General features: G+C 35.9%; 1 protein-coding gene across 1 annotated transcript in view; it reads right to left on the reverse strand.

Annotated features, from left to right (window-relative positions):
* Nucleotides 1-23,410, reverse strand: part of VPS50 (VPS50 subunit of EARP/GARPII complex) — a 92,727-nt gene that overhangs the window by 29,320 nt on the left and 39,997 nt on the right. Inside the window, exons 14-20 of the mRNA XM_082045709.1 lie at nucleotides 19,407-19,504; nucleotides 18,544-18,638; nucleotides 17,775-17,873; nucleotides 14,394-14,484; nucleotides 12,765-12,941; nucleotides 4,709-4,827; nucleotides 3,069-3,175 (exon numbers count right to left, since the gene is read on the reverse strand). Of these exons, the coding sequence (XP_081901835.1) occupies nucleotides 3,069-3,175; nucleotides 4,709-4,827; nucleotides 12,765-12,941; nucleotides 14,394-14,484; nucleotides 17,775-17,873; nucleotides 18,544-18,638; nucleotides 19,407-19,504 (786 nt within the window). The remainder of the gene's footprint in view (nucleotides 1-3,068; nucleotides 3,176-4,708; nucleotides 4,828-12,764; nucleotides 12,942-14,393; nucleotides 14,485-17,774; nucleotides 17,874-18,543; nucleotides 18,639-19,406; nucleotides 19,505-23,410) is intronic.

Raw genomic sequence — 23,410 nt, forward strand, 5'->3', positions numbered from 1 at the left:
CAAAAATCTGAGACAGTGTGAGACAAACTGGTGCCTTCCATGGCACAAGCAGAGACTGACATTAAACGAAGGGCACGTTCCACGGCAGTCCTGTCTGCTGGGGGAAAATCCAGAAGACTGGATCATACCTGGATCTCCTAGAACCTGACTAGGACAAACTCAAAGGGAAAAAAACAGACCTATTCCCTCAGGAAGTTACATTAAGAGTTAGAAGTACCACAAGTCTTGCCAAAACTAAACTTCCCAAAGATGATAAAAATCAGGAGTTGTCCAATTACAGAAGACTAACAAAAGCAACCAAACTGGGGGGGCATGACAGGACAAAAATTGTAGACAAACAAGACAGCTCAAAGGCAAGAATACTTTGCCTTGGTTTTAATTGGGAACAATGATACTGACAGCGAGAAAAATTAGGAGAACAGGGTGACTAATAGAACTGAACTGACCACTTTCAGCCAGAATGAGAATGAGCCGGAAAAGACTTTAAAAACAGTCAAGCTACAGTAGCAAAGGAATCAAGTCATAATAAAAAACGGCTGTGAAATCACCAGTCTGGCAATCAGTATAATAACCTGTATGTGCAATAAGCAGTGATGGCATGGGTTGTACAGCTACAATTGAAAAAACTGCAAATTAGAGCACATTCAAGAAGATCTATAGTCATCCAAGCAACTATTGATCCAGTGCATCATTTGCAGGATGCAGGACTTCAAATCAAGTTTTGAAGAAAGTATGGAAGTGACAGAAGCAGAAAAATGGAAGCAAAATTAAGATTTATTCAAAGTATTAATTTAACAATGTTGCACAGGAAACAAGTGAAGTTAGGGTTTTTTAAATAAACAAGGGTTTAATGAAAGAGAAGTCAGAATGGAGTGTGTTGAAAAGGGAAATATCTGGAAAAGCTACTAGTGGAGTTCCCAGCAACTGGCCTCTTCTTTAGTGTTTTCATTAATGACTCTGGCACAAAACTAAAAGCATGATAATGGAAAAAAATAAGGAGGCACCATCAGAACTGAAAAGGATTGACATAATGTACAGGAAGAACTAGAGGACCTTGATGACTCCTGTAACAGAAATTGGATGAAATTCAATAGTACAGAATGTAAAAGCCATGCACTTGGGGACCAATTAATTAAAAACATGCATCTTTCTAATAGAAACTAGCAGCTTATCCCTTGGTAAAAACTGGGAAAGTGAAGGACCTGGCTGTACATGCTCATTACAGATGGACTGAACTGCCAGTACAAGGAAGCTGTGAGAAATCTAAAGAGGTGCAAAACAGAGGCAACTGCTGACCAAGATGCTGCCATACAAGAGTGGCCCAATGCAGGGAGACCTCATGCAAAGTATTGCACATGATTTTGACAAGACTACAACACAAGCAGAAATTAAAAATAGTAAGAAAGTAGGGGATATAAGCTTCTGGTGGGTAAATACATAGGACACAATAAAGCTTGGTACATTTAGTTTAGTAAATCAAAGACTGAGAAGAAACAAGATTGCTTTCTGTAAGAACAGCGGGGCAGTATGTATCAAAGAACAAGATGATCTGTTGAACTTAAAAGTTTATTTTGGCATAAAATCAAGTGAGCAGAAAAATAGGTGGATAATTTTTTTAAATTTTTTTTTTTAACCACGAATTTGATAAGGCTTCTCGAATAGAACTCTTATTAGATAGTGGTGGGAACGAAACAGAAGTATTCTCTAAGTCAGAGCTCAAAACAAGCATATTCACAGGCAGTACTAAATGACATGTCTTCCAGTAGCAGGGGCTGCAGGAGGTCCCTTCCTAATTTCATGTTCCAAATACCGCTATTATCAGTCATTACAGAATCAATATAAACCACTGCCAATAGCAGAAATATTGAAAATTAAATGTCATTCCAGAAGGGGGGAAAAGCATATGTACGAGATTTGCAAATAACGTTAAGTTTGGGGTTATGGCCATAATCCACAAATAAAATAACTCTTTATGTAAAACTGGAAAACTAGAACTACATCTTCAGCAGCAGGTGAGCTGCTCTCACCCTGTGTTAGGGCAGAGGGGCAGAGGCAGCGGCTGGGGGAAGACCAAGTGGTCTGCATGAAAGTGTCATGTGTCATTTCTAAATTCAATCCTAACTTTACTTAGAGCAAAGCCTTATTTTCGAAGGTAGCAAACAAATCTCTCCAACCTAACTCACAGATCAACACCAGAAAAGTTACAACAGAATAATCTCAATTCTTATTTCAGGTTTGTATTGTACATGCTCCAAGAGGAAAAAAAAACTGCAAAAAAGGTTTTAAAAATCAATTTCTGATTCATATGCTGCCTTTTAAGACAGCAAAAGGTACTAACCAGATGTCAGAGTAGTCACTTTTAAAACCAGCTTACTCTGAAGTACCATAATCTTTCCAAGCACATAAACATTGAAAACAAACTTAATTAATATACCAAACTTATTAATATAACACATACAGAATTCTTCCCTCTTCTGCCTAACCTGGTAAATTTAGGTAGTTGCTTCCCCTTCTCTATAAATAACATTAAAGTCAGTACCAGAAAACTGCTATAGTACAATTACCTAGATAAACAAATGGAAATCATGATCATAAAAAAACCAATCCCATTACAACTAGAACTGGAAGGGAGGGTTTTCATAGAAAACTCTTGTCCAGAAAGGACGTCCAGAGGTCACTTAGTGCAATCTCCTGCTCAGAGCAGGTCTAAGGAAATGAGGTTGCTCAGGCACTTGACCAGTAGCATCTTCATCACTTCTCCACTGTTTTGACACATTCAATATTTTAGAGAAATAATCCTCCATTATTGGTTAAAATCAATATATGCATGCAGAATTATTTTCAAAGTAAAAATAACTCACAGGATATAACCAAATTTGTTCATTTAATTACAAAATGTTTTGGTCTAGTGCTTTATTTCTATTTCATAAAGATTTTCTAAGAGTGCAAATAGAGCCCAACGAGGTACGTTTTTAAAAGCCTTAAAATTAATTTAACATATTTAATATAATCCATAGGTTTGCATTAAAACAAAAAACACATATAAAATACTTCAATTTTCTACATACCAACAAGCCTTATTACATTCAGCGTAGTGTTTGTTAGGATAGGTGCATTCACTTTATTGAGGTTATAATCTGATCTCTTTCTGCTCCTCAGAGTTTCTCGAGAAACACTTTAAAGAAAACAAAACAAAATACACCAAATATGACTGCTTATTATATTCAAGGACATACACATAAAATTTAGTAGAAAATAAATCCTTCCTCCCCCCTTCTTTCACATAACAGTACGCCTTCCAGTATTTTATTTATGCCAAAGCATAACTGGTTTAAGATTTTAACACTTAAAGAGAGGAGCTTGGCCTAATTTACATAACACTGTGCTAGAGAAAGGAGTTTCTGAGTTGTGGTCCACGGTTGGAGTTTTGCAGGCCTCTCTCTGGCCCTCAGCCATCATTTTAACCACTCTGACTCAAGTTCATAGTTTATGAGGTGAAGAAAAAAAGAACAACAAAACAGGGGCAGACTAGTAAGCTACAGCTGAAAATGACTATCTGGAAATGGAAACAATTTTGAAGAACGTAAAACTAAGATAACATTAGATTTTTCATAAATTGCAGTCCTACAAGAATCAGGGAGTCTGACTCGTTCATCCTAATGGATCCCTTCCAACTCGAGATATTCTATGATTCTCTAAGAGAAACCTTCTGCCAGCTGCCATACCTCAAAATTATATTCTTCCAAAAACTCAGAAAGCTTCAATTTCACAGCACGAAGCTATGGACAGTGACTGTGGTTTGTTTCAATTAAGTAATTTTTATCAATATCCCCACCGCTTCTTTGAAATGAAGTAGCTTATGTGACATATCTTATGAAACCATGCTAACAAACCATGCTAACAATATTTTATCTTAAAGACTTATTTAAAAAAAAAAAGAGAAGATATATATACATATATTCCTCTGCTTCGACCCAAGTGATGGCTTTCTAGTTCTCCTGCAATCCTCTGCATACATGTAGTGTTAGCCTGCTTCACAAAGTCTGAATGGACATCCAAGTAGACAGAAATTCATATTTCAGATCCTTTTAAAGGTTACAGACTTGGATTTTGTTTATATTAATAAAGTATTTATACATACTTTTTCATCAAAACATAATATGCATATTCATGCGTGTGTATATATATCTGTAGGTGTGTGTATATATATTCTTAAAGAAAGAGAGAATGTAAAATTCCAAATTACGACATTCAAGCTACGGAAGAATTCAATTTTTTTTTTTTTAAATCTGCAAAAGTTTACTTTTGTTCTGCAAAAGTAAAAGCCCAACCTCAAGCCACTTGTCTGCCAACAACTGCTTTTGACACAACAGAAATTATATGTATGCACAACAGCAGTTGTAGAAGAACCTGCAGTTAACATCTAATGCTCAATAATCAGTTTTCCACTACCTGCTTCAGAGAGCGTTTATCCTCCTTCAAAATCTTGCTTTCCAAAGTTTCTTTCTGCAATAATGATGAGCAGTCTAATGTTCCTCCCCCTTCCGAAGATCTAAGTGCTGAGCCTTTCTAACTGTGCAGGTAGCATAAAGATTATTTGATTATTATTCTACTGTTGTAGAGTATAGATTAAACAGAAAATGAACTAATTAGAGTACTGAGATAAAAAGCCTGTAAATGAGACCAGGGACTGACACGGTCTACTTACCTTTTCACAGGGGCATCTCCTGTCTGCTCATCCACATAATCTCTTTTCAGCTCTTCAGGAACATCACTGTCACTATCATACTCCTGATATGCACTTTTTTCTTGTTCATCTGATTCATACTGTTAAAAAAAAAGTCATTATTTTCCTTACAATATTGTCCCTCATTTAATGTAGCATTTTGGTCACTTCTTGGCTTTTACCTCAAATCGGGATATAAAAAACTTTGCTGGCTGAAAGGCTGCTGATAATGTTCACTAAAATGCAGCAAGCGAATTATACAAAGCCATTTGTAAGTACATTCCTAAACAAACTCTGAGATGTTGATTAAGAGTAAATATTTGCATCATCCTATTTCTTCCAGCTACCGATAACTTTTTTTTTCTTTCTTGTTGCTGTATCAAATACCCACATATCTGGGCTTATCATTTGCTTTACAATCTGACAAAACTGTAATAAAGCCTCAAAATGTATCCATATGGTGACAATAAACCAAAAAACCTGGCACCACAAAAACCTTAATTATTAATGCAGGAAGGACTAAACTATTGCTTCACAAAAATGCTCATTTATGTCATACACATACACAAAACCAAACCAAAACAAACAAAAAAACACAAAACAAAAAAGCCACTGCCAACTTCCAGTTGTTTGTAAAATTCATTTTTAATACACTCCGAAGACATTCCTACCAGACAGTCTTTCACCCACTGTCCTGGTTTTGGCTGGGACAGAGTTAATTTTCTTCCTAACAGCTGGTATAGCGCTGTGTTTTGGATTTGGTATGAGAAGAATGTTGGTAATACACTGATGTTTTGGTTGTTGCCAAGCAATGTTTATACCAAGTCAAGAACTTTCCAGTGAGGAGGCTGGAGATGCACAAGAAGCTGGGAGGGGGCACAGGTGGGACGGCTGACCCAGACTGGCCAAAGGGATATTCCCTATCATATGATGTCAAGTTCAGTATATAAACTCGGGGTAGCTGGCTGGGGTGGTGATCCCTGCTCAGGGACAGGCTGAGCATCAGTCAGAGGGTGGTGAGCAATTGCGTTGTGCATCACTTGTTTTGTATGTTCTTTTTATTATTATTACTATTATTTTATTATTATACTCTTTTCTGTCCTATTAAACTGTCCTTACCTTAACCCTCGAGTTTCACTTTTTTTTCCGATTCTCTTCCTCATCCCACTTGGCAGGGTGTGAGTGAATGGCTGTGTAGTGTTTAGCTGCCTGCCGGGTTAAACCACAACAACCCCAAAAATATTTGTCATGACTACTAGTACCATGTAATTTTTTTTTTCTTACTGATTTTTCTGCACTTATTTTCTTCAACTGTATGCTGTTTTATCTACATCAACAGCAAGAAGCATAACTTTATATATACCTGTATGTTCTAGACACATAAACTTTGGACATGGAACCAACAGAAACTGCAGAGCAAGCAAGGAATAGGATTCTGCAATGTGACATTAGATACCTTTCCTCCTAAAGGAAAATAAAAACTAAAACACAACCCGAAAAACATACCACACCATATTACTCTACAAAACATTCTAAAGGTATAACTCAACTGTATCAGTGGAATAAATGGGGGGGGCTAGATAAAAAGTATTTTATTTTTCTCTTTTTGTTTGTTTCCTTCGCTTTCTCAGAAAACTTCACTATGTGTCTAGGACATGCTTGGATTTCTTTGTGTGTGCTGGTTCTTAGTTTTGCTTTGAAACACGCAGCACCCTTTATCTAGTTAAAGGCACAAAATCCAGATATTTGAAATATTTATCTAATGATCAGTGAAACAATTCCTCTTTGAGGGAAGAAAGCCTCAAGCACCATTTGTTTCATTTGTCACAAATGCCACAAATTGTTCCAGAATAAGGCTATGAAAAATATGAATGCATAGATAAATTAACGATGTACACCTGCCTTGAGACATGCCTTTTTATACTGAGGAACACCATTTGAAGTTAATTGAAAATGAGAAGCTTAAGCAGTTACAGACAACTACTGACTCCAAACACCCAGCTGCTTTTTTAATTTTCTGAAACTGTTTCACTCTGTTCAATTGTTGAATTGCATTTCAAAGATTGTAAGAGAACGATTTTCAATTCGAGGATGGAAGATTTGAGCTGAACAAGTGATGTCTGAAAAAAATGAGCAACACAGACCACAGCATATAATAATACCATATACGATTTCCATGGTAGACATGCATTATTATTGCTAGAGTGTGAGTTATGTGAAGAAATACTATTCACAAGCACAGATAATAGAGGGGTTTCTTTATAATTATGAAGCCATACATACATACTAAAAGTGTACAGCTGGGATTTTTAATTAACAAAAAAACCCACCTGAAATTTGCAATCTTTTTCTAGTCCAATTAAAAGCAGCATTTAATGTCAATCTCTTTTCCAAGTGTTTGAGATTGTCCTGTAGTATAAGTGTTTTAGCCACTTCATAAATAATGAAATAAACTTTTTCACAGTGTAAATTTCTCAATCCATAAAAGATTAAAACAAATACTTGATGCTCTGCGACATAACCCCTTTTCCTGAATACCTACACAACTATTACAGCATTAAGTATATCCATCAGGGTCCAGAATGCACTTGCACTTGAAGAGAGACCACAATACTTTTCCTTTTAACTTTTCCTTAACGTGTACACTGCTCTGAAGTCATTTTATCCAAGAAGTCAACAATGACACATTCAACAAAGACAGTCTGGTTCCAGGATCCTTGAGAAATGGCAGGGATTTAAAGGATACAACCGCTCTCCAGAGGGGAAAACCAAGACAGACAGACTAAGGCAATGCCAGTCTCTCAATCATCCTAAATTAACTAAGAAATACATTTTTTCAGTCATGCATGGCAATGCCTGGTCCCGGCCCCAAGCCGTGCAGGCTTTTAAAGCCTCACACTATGAAAGCTGTATATTATAACAGCGGGAAGCCCACAGTACAGACACATTCAAAAGAAACAGAAAAGCTCAGACAGAAAAAAAAAGAATGTAGTATGAGACACAGACTAAAAAGAAATGTTCTGATCATTAGTATTAACAGGCAAAATTTCTGCCTTGTGAACATTTCAGACAAAGGAAAGCTATAATGAAAGCAGCTCAGTTTATTTCAAAAATGACCCGAGTTCAGGCTTGCTTAAGGACAAAGAGACTCATAGTTTAACAAACTTGGCTGGAACACTAGCATGGAGAACTACCACCAGTTATTAAGCATTAATATATAATAAAAGACATGCTGATTCAATTAAAATCCAGTGGTAGTAAAACGATAAACTGACTACAAATGGTTAACTGCAATTCATATTGATATATCAATCTGACAGCTGACATCTTAAATGTCTTAACATCATAGATTAAGATAAGTTTGAGAATTTTTTTCTTTTTTACATGGAAGAATACTTTATTAAGTCTCCTCAACCTAATGCTGTTAATGAGCTGGAAAAGTTATTTAATTAAAAGAGAGATTAAAATATCTGCACTTTAAATTATGAAGTAATTCTCAACGGTTAAATAGTGGCCTCAACCCGAAGAGATGTTATAAATCCATTTTGAACATGCAGAGTCTCCAGTAAAATTTTAAAGTGCTAAAAGGAATCCAGATCTCTTGTAGCAACAGTCAGTTCACAAGCATTTAGGCAATCAGCCCAAAGGAATCCACGGAACAGTGATCAGATACACTGAAGTTGAAGAGTGTTACAAACCTGTAAGTTAACTGTATCGCAACAAAAATATTTTAGGGAGCTACAGAAAAGGGGCATAAGGCATCTCACTGAAGCTCAAGACATAGAGCTGAGGTGTCCGGATCCAGAAGCCTCTATTCAGTTGTCCAGAACAGCTATGCTGTTGAAAAGACTTTACATTCTCAAAAGAAATCCTGACACTTCTTAGCATCCTACAGATCATTTGACAAGTAAATCAATTGCTTGTGTCCTCATCATTATTTCTTGAAATATCTGGGAACATGTCTGCATTCTCTGGAAACAAAATTTTGCAACCTCCATCTGAAATAATTTGAATTTTAAGTGCTAAAACGTGCCTCCACCTTAACTGGTCAGTCAAGAAACAGAAAACTTTTGTAGACATTTTATCCCACAGTACCTGAGCAAGTTATTTCTGTATCTATGTAAAAGATTATCAAATATGTGTAACTTTGATTTAAAAATAAAAAAGAAAAAAATGGAAAAGGAAGACAAAAAATGTGAAAAGGGAATTAGGATGGTCACCTGGAGAGTATACTCACTGGGGTCACAAGAAACCTTGGTTCTAATATTAGTCAGGTTACACATCCTGTACAACTACTGACAAGCTAATTAACCTATTCTGTGCCTCAATTCTCCTGGTAAATGTGCATAATACTTCCCTGGCTCACAAAGCTTTTGGAAAGGATTTTATCCTTCCAGTGACTGTGTTAACAGCCAAATACTCTGATGGAAACCAAGCAGCTTCTTAGCATTGTGGAACACCCTTGTTTTCACTCTCAGTATGTTTCTATAGATTTACTTCACATCTTTAAATACTAAAACCAGCTAGTTTCCATTTTCCAATTGATTAAACTCAAGCTACCACACAGAACAAACTTGTTTATATACAGCGTTGCTAGAAACATGTCAAAGGAAATATTCACCACAACAATCATAAGCATCTTTCTCCATAAGCAATTTACATTGAACAAATTGAAATTTAACATCACATTTCAGTTAAAAAAAAGTTCTATACACTATTCCTAAGTTGTCTAAATACCACTACATTTAAGTTTAAAATATATATTTTATAATTTGGATGACTGTAAATCTAACCTATATTTCACAAGAAAAACGCATAAGTCATGATATCATTGGTCTTTCAGTTTTTCCACAAAGAACATTCTGTCCCTCTGGCATCAAAAGAAAGCCAAAATTCATTATAGCTCTTCAACAGGCACAAGAACAGATTTTATCAATTTAAAATATACTAAAGTTTCACTATTATAATAAAGAACACTAAATTGGTGCACCGCTTTGAAAAAGGAGGACAGTGCAGCCAGCCTTGAAAGCTTCTGACAATGCACGAGCCTACCAAATGGGACATTGTCCAAAATTAAAGATGAGGAAATCACAACATGGACTTTGCTACTGGTGTAACACATCAGCCTACTGGTAATTCATGGGATCATAATGCCCTGTAGACCGTTACAAGACTGAACTGCCTAGGCAGCCGCTCTCAGCCTCACCAGAGACGCCAACACAGCATCCGGACAGTGATTTACCAGAACCTCATCTCCACCATGGTGCTTTCAGTGACAGCAGCACCAACATCCAAAGCAGGAGGCAAATCCCTTACTAACGAACTAACGCTTACTAATGCTTCAGCTCTGGCTGGGATGGAGCCTCACATACCTTCAAAAAATCAGACAATGGTGAAGAGCCAGTATGAACACAGTAACCTTTACATACAGATTCTTTTTCCAATGGCTAGAGACAAACTCAAAATAAAAAGACATTTTTACCCAGGATGATGAGATGGTCAATTTCATTGCTCCCTGTGGTAACAAGGCAACAAAGATAACAGGTAACCTCCTGGATAACAATATTACTCCATTACAGTAAAGAATGTGGTTCTGGGGTGGGCGTGGCTTCTTTGCCTTTTTCTCAATAGAGGAAAACTATCCTGCACATTTACATTTTGTAACCCATGCAGGTCACAAAGTGTCCCAGCGAGACTTGCAAGACTGATTACCCCTCACGAGCCCACAGCGCCTGTGCTAATCATTACCAGAAGTGGGATACTGTAAGAGAACCACCATTGGTCTCACATAATATGACGATTCCTGTGGAACTATTACTGTATTATTCAAGTACAGAGTTTGTACCTGAAACACTACATTTGTATAGAGAGCTAAAGCTTTTTTTTTTTTTTTTTTGCTTTTAACTCTATTACTTCTCCAAATAGGTTAATCACTGGAGAAAAGGAGAAACAAATAATATGTGACTAAAGACAGAAGAGGGTATTACCGACAGCAGTCCGCTTGGCTGCTGTATCATGCTTCAAGCTGGCAAACATCAACAAAACAGTATGTCCAACACAGTCATCAGCATTTGCTACCTCATTTTTAGTCAAACGATTTCATTATCATAGAAGCAAAAGCTTAGTGCACAGGAAACTGATATCATCTAAATTTTACTTTAGCTAGGTGAAACAGATTCTGAACGGCAAAGTATTAAATCTGGAAAGAATGAAACGGGTCCGCTCTAACATGTGGGGAAAGTTTTCATATCTCATACAAGTGTGCAAACAAAAAGAACAATTCCTCAACATATCCAAAATCAAGAAATAAAGACAATTGTAGCCTTCTACAACTTCTGCTTAAAAGTCACTGCACAAAACTATGGGGACAGCATATGAACTTATTTGCTAGCAGTGACCTGCAAGGAATCAGAGGAGATTGAAATCATGTTCCAACAATTATTCTTTTTTGTTATTGAGATGTTACCCAGTCTCAGTAGCTACAGTTACTATCATCTTTGGAAAATAACTTCACACCTTCCTTATTATTCTACATGCAACAGGTGGCAAAAAATATCCTGCAATATTTGAGATGTATTTGTGCACTCACAGTGCAGACCATGATGGCTCTATACGCTTGGTACAGAGTCAAACCTTCAGAAGACAGCTGTCTTTGGAAAAAAAAAGTTAATTTTCTAGTCTTTTTTCTTCAGAAAAACCTTTTAAAAACTAAAACTACTCACAAACATACAGAAAAGTCTGACATGAACTCTTCAGTAAAGAGAGCTTTCATTTTGAAAACCTCATAAGTACTCTTGGTATTATCATTAATCCTTATTTCACTGTGGATTATTTTAGCACGTATCTACCAAATGGTTGCCCAAATTCCCCAAAAGCTTTGTTTCAGAGTGGATTTCTACAAAGTATCATGGAATCCTGCAGTTTTCAGCATGCCCTGCAGCGCATTCATCTTTGCTTAACATGCTCCTTTGCAGTCTACATATCGCTGATAACCTTGCAACTCTTCTCAGTTTCCTGATAGGAAAAGACAGGACAGATGCTCTGCTGTATTACTTGACAGGAGTAGTAGTATCACCAGGAAACTGGATCTCCAGCAGCTTCCTTTAAGTATAATGCGGCAATATTTTTTGCCAATAAACTGTATTTTCTCTTCAAATGATCCAGCAGAAGAGACTGCAGCATCACCCACAGAAAGAAAGACACTGCAGCATCACACTCAGGGCATGAGATACAGATCAAGCTGCTTTGCAACTTAAGTTCCACAGGGAAAGCACGAAAGACAAAGCTGAAAACCAATAAGCCATTAGTGTAATGGCTGGATTAACTAACTTAAAGAAAAAAAAAAAAAAAACATAACCTAAACTCACCCTTATCATGAAAAAAAGCCCCAAAAAACACTATTCATAAACAAAAGCAAAAGTTTTAATAAAAATATGCTAATGTAGCATTTAAGAGAATGGTGTAAAGTTTCACCTTAAAACATATTTGACCACTGTTAGATTTTGACAAAATTCTGAATAAAAAAATACATAAAGTGATTGTTCAGTGTTATAGTAGATCCCACTGTAAAGCCAGATCCTGAGCATTTAGATTACAACTAAAAACTGCCTAACAAACATCAGATAATCCACAGTAAATCACGTAGGTGTGAACAAACACAATAGAAGGAGCAATCCACAATGATTCTTTCCTAAGAAGCCAGAAAGCCAGTCCTAAAATGACGAAATTACTTCCACAAAGAAAGCTAACTTAAATCCCTGGAAAAATACTAGTTTAGGTGGAACACATCTTGCTAGCCTACAGGAACGCTTGTCTTCAGCAGAAAAAAATATTGATCCACTGCAAAACAAATTGAACTTCAAAAGAGGATGCCTGTCACTGTTAAAAGCAAAGCAATCTGCTGAATTAAAGGACTAAAGTGGCTGCAGTTAACTGTTCCTTGAACTAAGACATTTTGCCATCATTGCTACACAAAATAAAACACCATTTACTGACAGCTAAATTTGCTTTTTTTTTTTTATTCTGAAAGACTCCATACCCCGTTGGAAGCTAACACATCTTCTGTCTCGTCATCTTTGCTGTCGGCCTGAATTTCAAAAGGGTTTCCTCCATTACAGTACTGCTCGAATAACGTTACTGTTGTTGAAATTGCTGAAGCAGGCTGCTTACTAGGTGACACAGATGGGGAACGTGACTGCTCCATGAACTTAAATTCCTATTAATAGAAATGAAGTACAATTTTAATCACCAACAAGACAGTTTCAGTATTGTTACAACTCCAGTTCCATAAAAACAGAGCATAACAACAAACTTGTAGACAATTAACCTGATATGCAAACTTTCAGCCAAAGCTTGCTGCTTATTTAAGGATGTTTTTCATCCTGCCTCAAGTTAACCTTGAAATTGGCAATCTTCTATGGCTTGTCTTTCGAATTTTAGCAGGTTTTGGCTATGACATGTTATACACCTACATTCTGAAAATATCCACTGTCTTAAACTAGGTGAAAACTAAGTGGGGTTTTTATTTTACAGCAATTAGGAGATAACACAAGACCTAAATTCTATCAAAAAAGGTAGTATTCTTTACACAAGTTACCTGGTAATTTACTAAAGCTGAATTTTTTTTCTTAATATTTTATTTTTAAAAAGTTCTTTTCAAAATGTACGACTTTAAATTGCACATAAAGTTTCTGATAACTGGGTGACTGCACAGACTTTTGCAAACATATGGGTTAAATAGGGTGCATAAGATATTATTTTAGACATTATTTTCTGAAAATCTTAACCTTGACTTATCTCAGTTGACATATCATTTTTATCTATTAAACTTTAGCTATTCATCTTCACTAAAGGCAAAATGTACATTAGCATTTATCTTAAGGTTTAAAGATCAAAACAAAAACAGCTAAAAGGACTGCAATGTTAGATTTCTGTTTAAATGAATTAGTTACTTTCTGCCATTTTCTGCTGCTCCAGTCCCTTGAGCAGTATGGATGGATTTATAATCCCATGTCCCTATTAAAAATATTACTTATTTTACTATTGGATGCTACCGAGGGTCCTTTTTCCTCTTCCTCCCATGCCATTACTCCCACAGTAGCCTCTTGCTTACTTTCAGTTAACACTACAGAAGCTGCAAAATTATCTTTTTCTTGAGATTGCTCAGCTATATCCATTTTTGCACTAGAGTGACAGTTTTAATCATAGGTACCCACATTTCATTTGTCAAAAGAGGTGAAATTCAGCCACTGCATGCTAAACATCACAAAAATCACTCACACCAGGTGAGCACATGAAATTACTTGCTTTCAGGTAGAGTTCACCTTTCAGGTGGAGAAGAATTAAATAAATAATTAGATAAATAAATTAGATCAATAATTTAGAAATGCAAAACTGACATATTAATAGCACATTAAAATATGCAAAATAAAGGATAACATTATGCTTACAATTCTAGCATCTTCTGCAAACCTCTATTTGCCTGAAATACTGCTCTAAAACCATTTGAATCTTAAGTTTCCAATATCATGGAGTGAAATTTAGAGGTTTTTAGCAGCCATTAAAAACATTTGCACAGGAGTTCATGGATGTAACTACTTCTCAAAAAAACAGGACTCTTAGCTACTGAAATATTAATACATTTGTATGTGTTATTCATAGAACGTACATGAAGCTGCAGAATACTGAAGCTGGATTTAACAGGACAAAGTTCCCAGGTCTCATTCTCCAAAAACATTCTTAATTCTTCAAGACGAGTTCTGAAACACAATAAATGAATATACTTAATTGGCAGCAAATCAGTAAGTAGACAATTATTTCACTTATGCAGAAAAAAACACCTTCAAAACTGTATAAAAAGCCACACTCTAAAATAGATATTTAAATTATTCTTTCAACTGACAGACCACCTAAAAGCTGTGGCTACTAACACAGTGTATGTTTTATGACACCTCTGGAGAAACTCCCAAAGAATGTCAACCAGCAAAATTTGGAAACAAATTTTTTTGTCAAAACTATTAGAAAGTACAGCGGAACATCTGTGATTACACAGTAATACTGGGCCTTTTTTCCTCCATGTAAAGTGTAGAAAGAAATGTAACATATACTAATACTCAGCAGTACAACAGCTTCTGTGAGCCCAGACAAGACAGATGCTTCTTTCAAACACACTGAAGCTGACAGGTAGCAAAGGGAAGTGGAAAGAACTAATGTTCTACAGACATCTCAGCTTTTTAGAGGAGAAAATACTTAAATGGCTATTAATCTCCTCAGCTATATTTTTCTGCATAGCAGAACTTTACCTTGGTAGTAATACAGAAAATCTATTAGGGAAACATAATCAAGCCATTATATCTCTGCACTGTTTTTCTTATGTTTTTAATCATTAGAAAAGCCTCTGTTCAGTCATAAGCAGAAAAACCTTTATTAAAGAAAATATTTTTGTCACATAATCAGGAACTAGTCAGCAATAAGTGCTTATTGAGGTCACATTGCTGTATCTTCTTAATATATGGTACATTGTTTTGTTTAACAAGTAGCAGTTGGTAAATTATGTACCAGGTTTCTAATTAGGAAGGAAAATATTCAAGAAATACCATTATTTAAATAACAAACTATAATCACCACTACAATTAAAACTTTCTTGCCTCAACAAAATGGGCAATATGTTGAATTATGGCTACAGTTTGCTGTGTCTATTTGAATTCACCAGTTAAATGCAAATAGATTTCAAATGCTATTTTTGAGGCATTGAGCTTGCAAATCTTCTCACAGTAAAGCCAATAGAAACAACAGATAGAGATGCTGTAAAAAATCAGTGTTACAGATTAAAATTCTTTGAGAGGAAAACTAAGGAGAAAAAGCCATACAAAAGCAAACATTTAAAAGCCAGAAAGCACCAGGTTTTTTATCATTTCAGAGCCGAAATCAAGGTACTGACAAAGTCCTTGAACAAACATTCTTCATTTTCACCAGTTTACAAGTCTGGAAAATGGCACACACGGAAGGTCTGATGCATTCGTTCCCTGAAAAGCTTTAGTGATCACACACACTTTTTTACAAACTCATCAAAATAAAAAGTAAGTGGCACTCCAAAAGTTGCTTTACTGATGTTCTCTGCCAAAAGCTCATTCTAATTTTTCAAAATAATAAAATTTTACCCAAAAAAGGCTTCATGTATGCTCTAGTATTACATTGCTCTTTTTGAATGACATGACCAGTCCCTTTGCTACTTTCTCTGTGTTGGCAGTCCTCTAAAACACCACACCGCCCAGGAGGCCACATATGTCAAATTACAATCAAAGAACTGATTACTCCTGGACTCCGGGCATTTCAGTTCTATGTAGCTTTTAGGTACCAATGAATCCTTAAAAGCACTAGCTTGCTTTTTTTTTTTCCCTCCAATTAAATTCACAAGAGGATTGAAAGCCACATTAGCTTGAAAAGACAAATGTTTAAAGCTTTTATATAAATCAATTTGAGGGATATAGCTGGGAGAGAAGCCTTTACATATTTTTCCTTCCGAGCATGAAAACAGTCAATTAATCTTCACATTACCCACACAGCATAAAATATGTAAAAAGTATTGAAAGGTTCACATAATTTGAGTTATATCAATATGTATTCCCTTTTATTTTCACAAGAATTACAAGAAACATTACCTTAATAAAAAACGTGATTTCAAAAAAATATCATTTCTATACCTGTTCCATCAATGTTCCTTAACATTTATTTTACTCCAAGATAATTCAGAAAATTAGTCTCTGATTCCCTAAGCTCTTAAATAGGTCCTTTAAACATAAGCAAATCATAATGGTCAAAATTATATTTACTTAACCAAATCAGGCACTATGTGGTAAGTCAGTGTAGTAAAAGACAGGTACATCAAAATAGCTCTTATGAACCTAGAGCTTCAAGCTCAGTTTCCAAATTACTTCATGAAATTCAGTTCAAGGTTCAGAAATGCTTTCAAGAAATAAAGATAGGTGGCATGGCTTCTTAATCAACTCATCTCCTGATAAGACATAATGTGCATCTGATGAAGGCTCAAGCTTTTCAGACAACTGGAACCAAGATCCTCATCAAATGCCCAGAAAGAAATCCTAGCTATAAACTACAAAAGCTGAAGAAATTCCAAATCACATTCTCAGCTTCTGAATTTAGACACTGTCTCATGTTCTTCTGTCATCATTTTCATACTTTATGGATTTTAGGCAGAAAGTCTCAGACCAAATGAGTTTGGATATATTACTTGTATGGCAGCTCCCATACAACAGAGGACAAACAGACCAAGACTGGGACAGTAAGAGTTCCTTAGAGCAAGGAAGGCTGTATTTCTTCTCATATCTTCCTAGCTTTTTACACTCAGAAAGAAGATAAATACTAGACAATTAGAATGAAAGATTTGTCAAACATCCAAAACAAAACATTTGGGAAATCAATAAATCAAAACAGACAAACAGCCAAGTCTTGAAGTTGTCATAGCCATGTATCACATCCAAGGCCAGAGACTACCTGCACATGACAGCACATACAACTGGCCCCAGCTATGATTAGTAGAGTTGAATGAAACATAATTAGATACTGCCAATAAAGAAACTATGAAAACATGACTCAGTTCTAAACATCTTATTTGATAAAAGACAAAACTGCATATTGAAAAAATTATTTAATAGACACACCTCATCAGCTCTTTTTATGAAATGGCAAAAAGTAACAATTTTGCTAGGAAGTATGGATTTCAGAGGCCTTCATCCTCAGGATCCCAGGAGACAGCTTAAGAGGCAGCCTAAAAAACTACTGAAATTCTATATAAAAAGATTTCCATCTTTATCTGGCTTGCCTGCTGCAGAACTAGACTTTTCCACAACTTTCTCCACCCTCTCCCCTTCTCCAGGGTTCAGAGCTCTATTCACGTCATGAGACATAATCCACTATCTCTCAACCTCAGCTCAGAAACTCATTGGAATACCTTTGGAAAGCATTAAAAGTTAAACTCAACAAAGATGAATACCATAAGATTCATCCGCTGTACATATAGTAAGCTCACCTGTGGTATGTTTTGAAATAGTTAACACTTTGTTTTCTGATAGATTCTTGTAAAACTTCAGACTTACTGCCACAAAATTCTTCTCCAACTTGCATCAGTCTAGAAGAATAAAGCAAAGTTTAGAAATATGTATTGATTTATTAATACTGCTGTTCCAACCTCAATTACAAGCCCCAACCATTACCAAGCATACATGTATTTCAATAGAAGCAGAGCGTGAATATTAAGTTGCAAACACTTCACTGGTTCAACAAAGGTCTGTGTCTCATTTTCCTCCAAATCCTATCATAAAGTCCCATAAACATAGCAACAAAGAACCATAAGCAAAACAAATGTCGTTTTGAGATCCTATTACGCAGGGCAAACTGTACAGCTCACAGTCTGAGTCCACCATTTTATTACCAAAACAGAAGGATATAATACTGTACAGGTTAGCAGTACAACAGTATTACTGCTCTTGAGTGAGAGTCCCTTTAAAAGCTTTTAGAGACATCAAAATCATCAGATCTGCACATCTGAAGTCTTAAAGGTGGACAATACCGACATCATATCACACTTATGCACTACTTGAGCAGCAAAACAATTTATACTACCTCTCCCAAATAGATCCTCATAAACTCCCACATAAAGAAGTGCTCTTCAGACTATCAGTAGATATGAACAAAATTGGCATCAGAATGCAAATATCAGCCTTAATTAACTGTGCTGCCTTACCAGAATTCAAGTTTGTGTACATGTATTAAGTGGTGTTATGACCACAAAGGTGTACCTGCTGGTGACATCAAGTACAAATATGAAGTCATCATATTTGAAGTTAGACAGATCTGTTCCCAGAAGATATGTTTTCACTTTCAGTTGAACATCCTACAAAACACAAACAAGTTTTTGCATACTTACTACACTACAGACAAAAAGGTAAAGGCTCAAGTGCCTCATTCATTGATTCTTTTGGTTTGTTTGCACTTATCCTTATTTTTGAGATTTAGAGTAGAACTCATTTTTTTGTAACATGATTGATTTCTCATTGACTTTCTAAATATTATTATAATCATTTTCTTTAACATTCTATAACACCAGGTCAATCCTAGATGCTTTATTGCCACTTAAAAAAAAAAAACCCTCCAAATGACAATTCAGCCAGATAAAATTTTACAGCTTTGCCACCATACACTTGGGGTCTCACTGCACATCAAACTGATCCAGCAGTCAGATCAGGAATACTATGAAACCAGGCAGGTTCACAAGACGTCAGGCTCTCCACAGCTATGGTTATACCAGAAACATAAAGCAGTATGACTGTGCTAACAGAGAAAAAGCACATGAGAAGAAAATAGATTGTGGGGCAGCACACAGGTTGGGAGAAGTGGAGTCAGGCTGAAAGTCATGTTACTACGTTTTGGGATCTTGACTGAGTTTGTAATCATAGCAACCAAGTACTGCTTGAGTCACGGAAATTATATTTCCATGGTTTTCATATATTTAGCTCAAAAGAAATCACTTGAAAAAAATATCCCTGGAGAGAATTTTTTAAGATCAGTATAAATTTAACTGTAATTACTACCAGAGGGAGGCTGATGCACTGGCCAGGAGATAAATATTTAGGAAAAAAAAAAAATAGATCAAAAAACATACCTGCCATATTCGTGAAAGCCCATGCTCCAGTTTCTTTTTTACATAGCTGCGGTCAAAACTGTTCTCTTCTGTTCCAATCACATTGCTGCCATCTGCAACTGAAGATGAAAGATATTGTACATATTTCCAGAAGCCCTGAAATGCATCCTAGTTGTCTAGCCATAATGAAACTTCTGCCTAGGCCATTATCATATTATCCATTATGCAAACTTCAGGAGAGCTCCATTGCTCTAAACTTTTGAAAGGAAGCAAATAACACACGTATAAATATTATATACTAATGCAGACTGGGAGAGCTTCTGATCACTTTTACGTAAGCAAGATACCCCATTCAATAAAAATTTTAAAAAAAGATAAAGAGTAACAGATACTGATATTTTAAATACAAAAGATAAAGTTGAATGCTGCAGTGAGCACTGCTTATCATCTACAACAAGATTCTCTAAGATATTCTACCTTTGTAGGCAGGAATCATGAAAGTAAAAATCTCAGAAGCAAGATTTTTAACTTTCTGCCCCAGTAAATTCTGTCTGCAACTCTGAGGGAAAAATACTGAAACTTTTTCCATGAACTATGAGAATAACATAGCATGTTCTTTTCTTTTTTTCCCCTCTCTCATGCTAATCTGTGTTTACGCATGAAGTAATGTCAATCATATAATCTGGTGTCTTTCATTCTTCCAAATTATTTTATCTAATTCTAAAACCTCATTCCCACAGCACTGGTCACTTTTCAAAAAAGCACTGTAACACACAGTAATCTTCTCCTGTATGTGGTCCTCTCTTCTCCCAATGGAGGAAATATGTATTAGTGATTTGACATGAAATATAAAAATTCACATAAAATATTACACTGCAATATTACAAAGCACACAGCCCTCCTCCCACACCATCATTCAAGAGGTTGCAAGCACAGAAAAATTATTCTAATAAAATTTCCTGTAGTACCCCAACACTGCTGTGCAGCTCCAACCTGTCTTTCCATCTCTTGTGCAATCTCCAGCTAGTTTTCAGTACTTGAGAAGATTATTCAGTCCCTTGTTCCTGGCCCAGCTGGTCTCATCTCTACCTCCACACACAGGTTCCCAACTCAAAGACAGTTCTTTCCCTTACTCCCAGTCTGAGCATTTCTTCTCAAAAACCACCCCCGAGGCCCAAGCGATCATTCTGCACACACATCAGAAGTCTCCTCCCTGCTGCCCATGAGTCACTGGAACAGGCAGCACAAAGTGCAGATCCTAAAGGAGCCCAGAGGGGGACCTGGAGAAAACTAACTAAATAAATAAATTAGTCGCTTATGATATCGTGGGAAAAACAGTCCCTATCTATCATTTGGGCCTACCTAGAGAGAAAAAGGACATGTCTAACAGACTCGGGCATGTGTAACGTTCTTGCCTTAGATTACATTCTTGAAAGATGGACTCTTTTTAAACTGTTATACTTCATGACCAGGTAGATATATCAATGCCACAGTGCAGACAGGAAGGGAAAGAGTAGAACGTTTCACCGCTCCTCAATGACTGGCACTGGCCTCTTGGCCAGCCCTAACTTGTGGAACACATTATTCCGATGAAAAAAAAAAAAGAAAAAAATTCTTCCTAGCATCAACAGGAATTCTAGTGATGAAGGCCATTGACCAAAATCCCTCATGAGCCCTGTAAAGAACGGGAAGCTGGATACACGACTTTAACCAACGTACTCAGATGTGTGCAGAACAGACCTGCAGTACTTTCAGTTGAGTAACTCCTCCTCACAATTAAAAGCATAATAAAATACATTCTGGAATTTGGGTTTATATTAGAGATAGCTATTAATTTCTTCCAAGGCCACAAAGCCGTGTTCAGCTCCTTCCCGTTTAAAGTCATTAAGACTGGTTTTGCAGGTAGACTAAGAATTTACCCTACTTACTCAAAATGAGAAAATAAAAGGCTGTTTGATGTGAAAAAAAGATTCAAACATACTATATCTACTCTTGCAGGGCACTTAAAGAAAATTTTCCTTATGAAAGAAAAATAATAAAATAAATATTAGCCACTGTATACGTAAATTACAATTTAGTAGCTGTGCCTAAATAGGTTCCTCTTCTCCTGAAAGCAATAATTCTGACATGTATTTTCTAAAGTGATTTATCATGGAAGATGAAACAAAATATAAACAGAAAAAATGACACAACTAGAGAAACACTTATGCTTTCTCTGACTAGATGAGTAAACACAACCAGCTGTCTTAGTCGCAGCACACTCTTTAGAAGTTTCTGGAAGCTCCTCACTTTTATACTTCTGCAGAATTATGCCAAATCTCTTCTCATGATTTAAGACCATAGTCCTTGCCTTCACAAACTGACATTTATGAAGGGATGGTTGGATAGAATCATATAGATGATACTGTTCAGTAAAAAACCATGCAATATTCTCTCTGGCATTCTCCCCGTGCTCCTGGATTATGGCCAGTCATGCTAAGAGGTCTTGTTTCCAGTCTTTTAATGCAGCTAATTTAACACATGAATTTAGGATATTTTTCTTGAAAAACAAGGATTGGACAAAGATCCACAAGAATTTACACTTCTTTGCTTTGAAGAATTTGGAACAGGGAGCAGAATACATAAATATTCATAATTTCACATAAAAATAAGAATCAGAAGCATCCAGGAGTTTTTGTTCTAGATGCCTGAGTTAAATACAGTAATTTTTCAGGTTTCTCAGTATTTCTCCAAAATTTGTAAAGGCAGCCTTCAGTCATAACAAAAGGGTTTGGTTTAATCCTTGCTAGTCAGAGGAAAAAGAAAAAAAATAAATCAATCAAATCACTGCCCTCTAGCTTCATTCTTCGAATACCAAGCCGGACTTGAACAAAATTTGTGCAGTATTATAAATGGAATGTTTTGGAAATTAAAATAGTTGAAATTAAATTTATATCTTGCATCATTTTCTTCTTACTTTTCAGGGAATCTCTTCTAGTTGTTAGCAAATTTACCACTAGGTATACACTTGTCAAATCAGGAGTTTAAATGCTGTAGTGATCATTTTACTGCTTAGTTCCAGTTCTTCTGTTAAATTAGTGTCTCAGAAACACATGTGAATTGCATCAACGTCACAGTAGATTTTACAGTATGTGAAAATCCAACTGAACCAGACAGGGCCTCGCACAAACCAATGCGACTTTGAAGTTCACTTTGCTTTCAGCAGGGAAGACAAAATGACCTGCCCAGGTCCTTTTAAAATTCATTTTTCCTTTGATTCTATACTATAAACACAAAAAATGCTTCAACCATGACCAACATGCAATGGAATATTTTCCAGTAAGCAGTTGATTTTCAGGGGTAAAAACTGTATCACAGCAGTTTGCTGTTTACTGTATGAACAACAAAATCAAAGAATAAGTAGCAGTTCATTAAATGTGACATAGAACTCATTTCATGCTACGGAGTTAATACTTTTAATTCACTAATTTTATCTTCAGTATGATCAAACAAGCCCTACATATGAACACTTAATTCTATCTTTCCTAGAGCACATTAGAGCAATTAGTTGTGTTGTTATTTGATGATTCATAGAACTATCAACACCATACATTTCACTATGACTTGCTACTACTCTGTTATAACACTTCGGCAAAATAAATTCCATTATTATGTCCTGTTTCGTGAAAGGTACTAAACACGTCTCATGCCTTAAAAATTTTTAGGATTGCATTTGTATCTAGAGATAATTATCTGTTTCCATTTAGTTTTTTCCAAGTAAAGGGTTTTTTAATTGACCCTAAAAAAAAGTAATGCCCAAAGACCAGTCCACACTATAACTGAAAGAACAACTGCAAATTCCTAATTCCATTCTAGGGAAAAAAGTAAAAATCCTCAATCTCAAGGACTCTCTCCTGTAAATATTGCAAACAAAACAAATACTGTTGTAAAAGTTACTATTCCATTTTGCTCTTCAGTCTCAACCTAGACTATTTTTCAGAACACAAATAAGCAGAACATTTAGTAATATAAAGCAGAACATTTAG

Source organism: Streptopelia decaocto, assembly GCF_964273445.1.
Source record: "Streptopelia decaocto genome assembly, chromosome: 2".
Taxonomy (NCBI): domain Eukaryota; kingdom Metazoa; phylum Chordata; class Aves; order Columbiformes; family Columbidae; genus Streptopelia; species Streptopelia decaocto.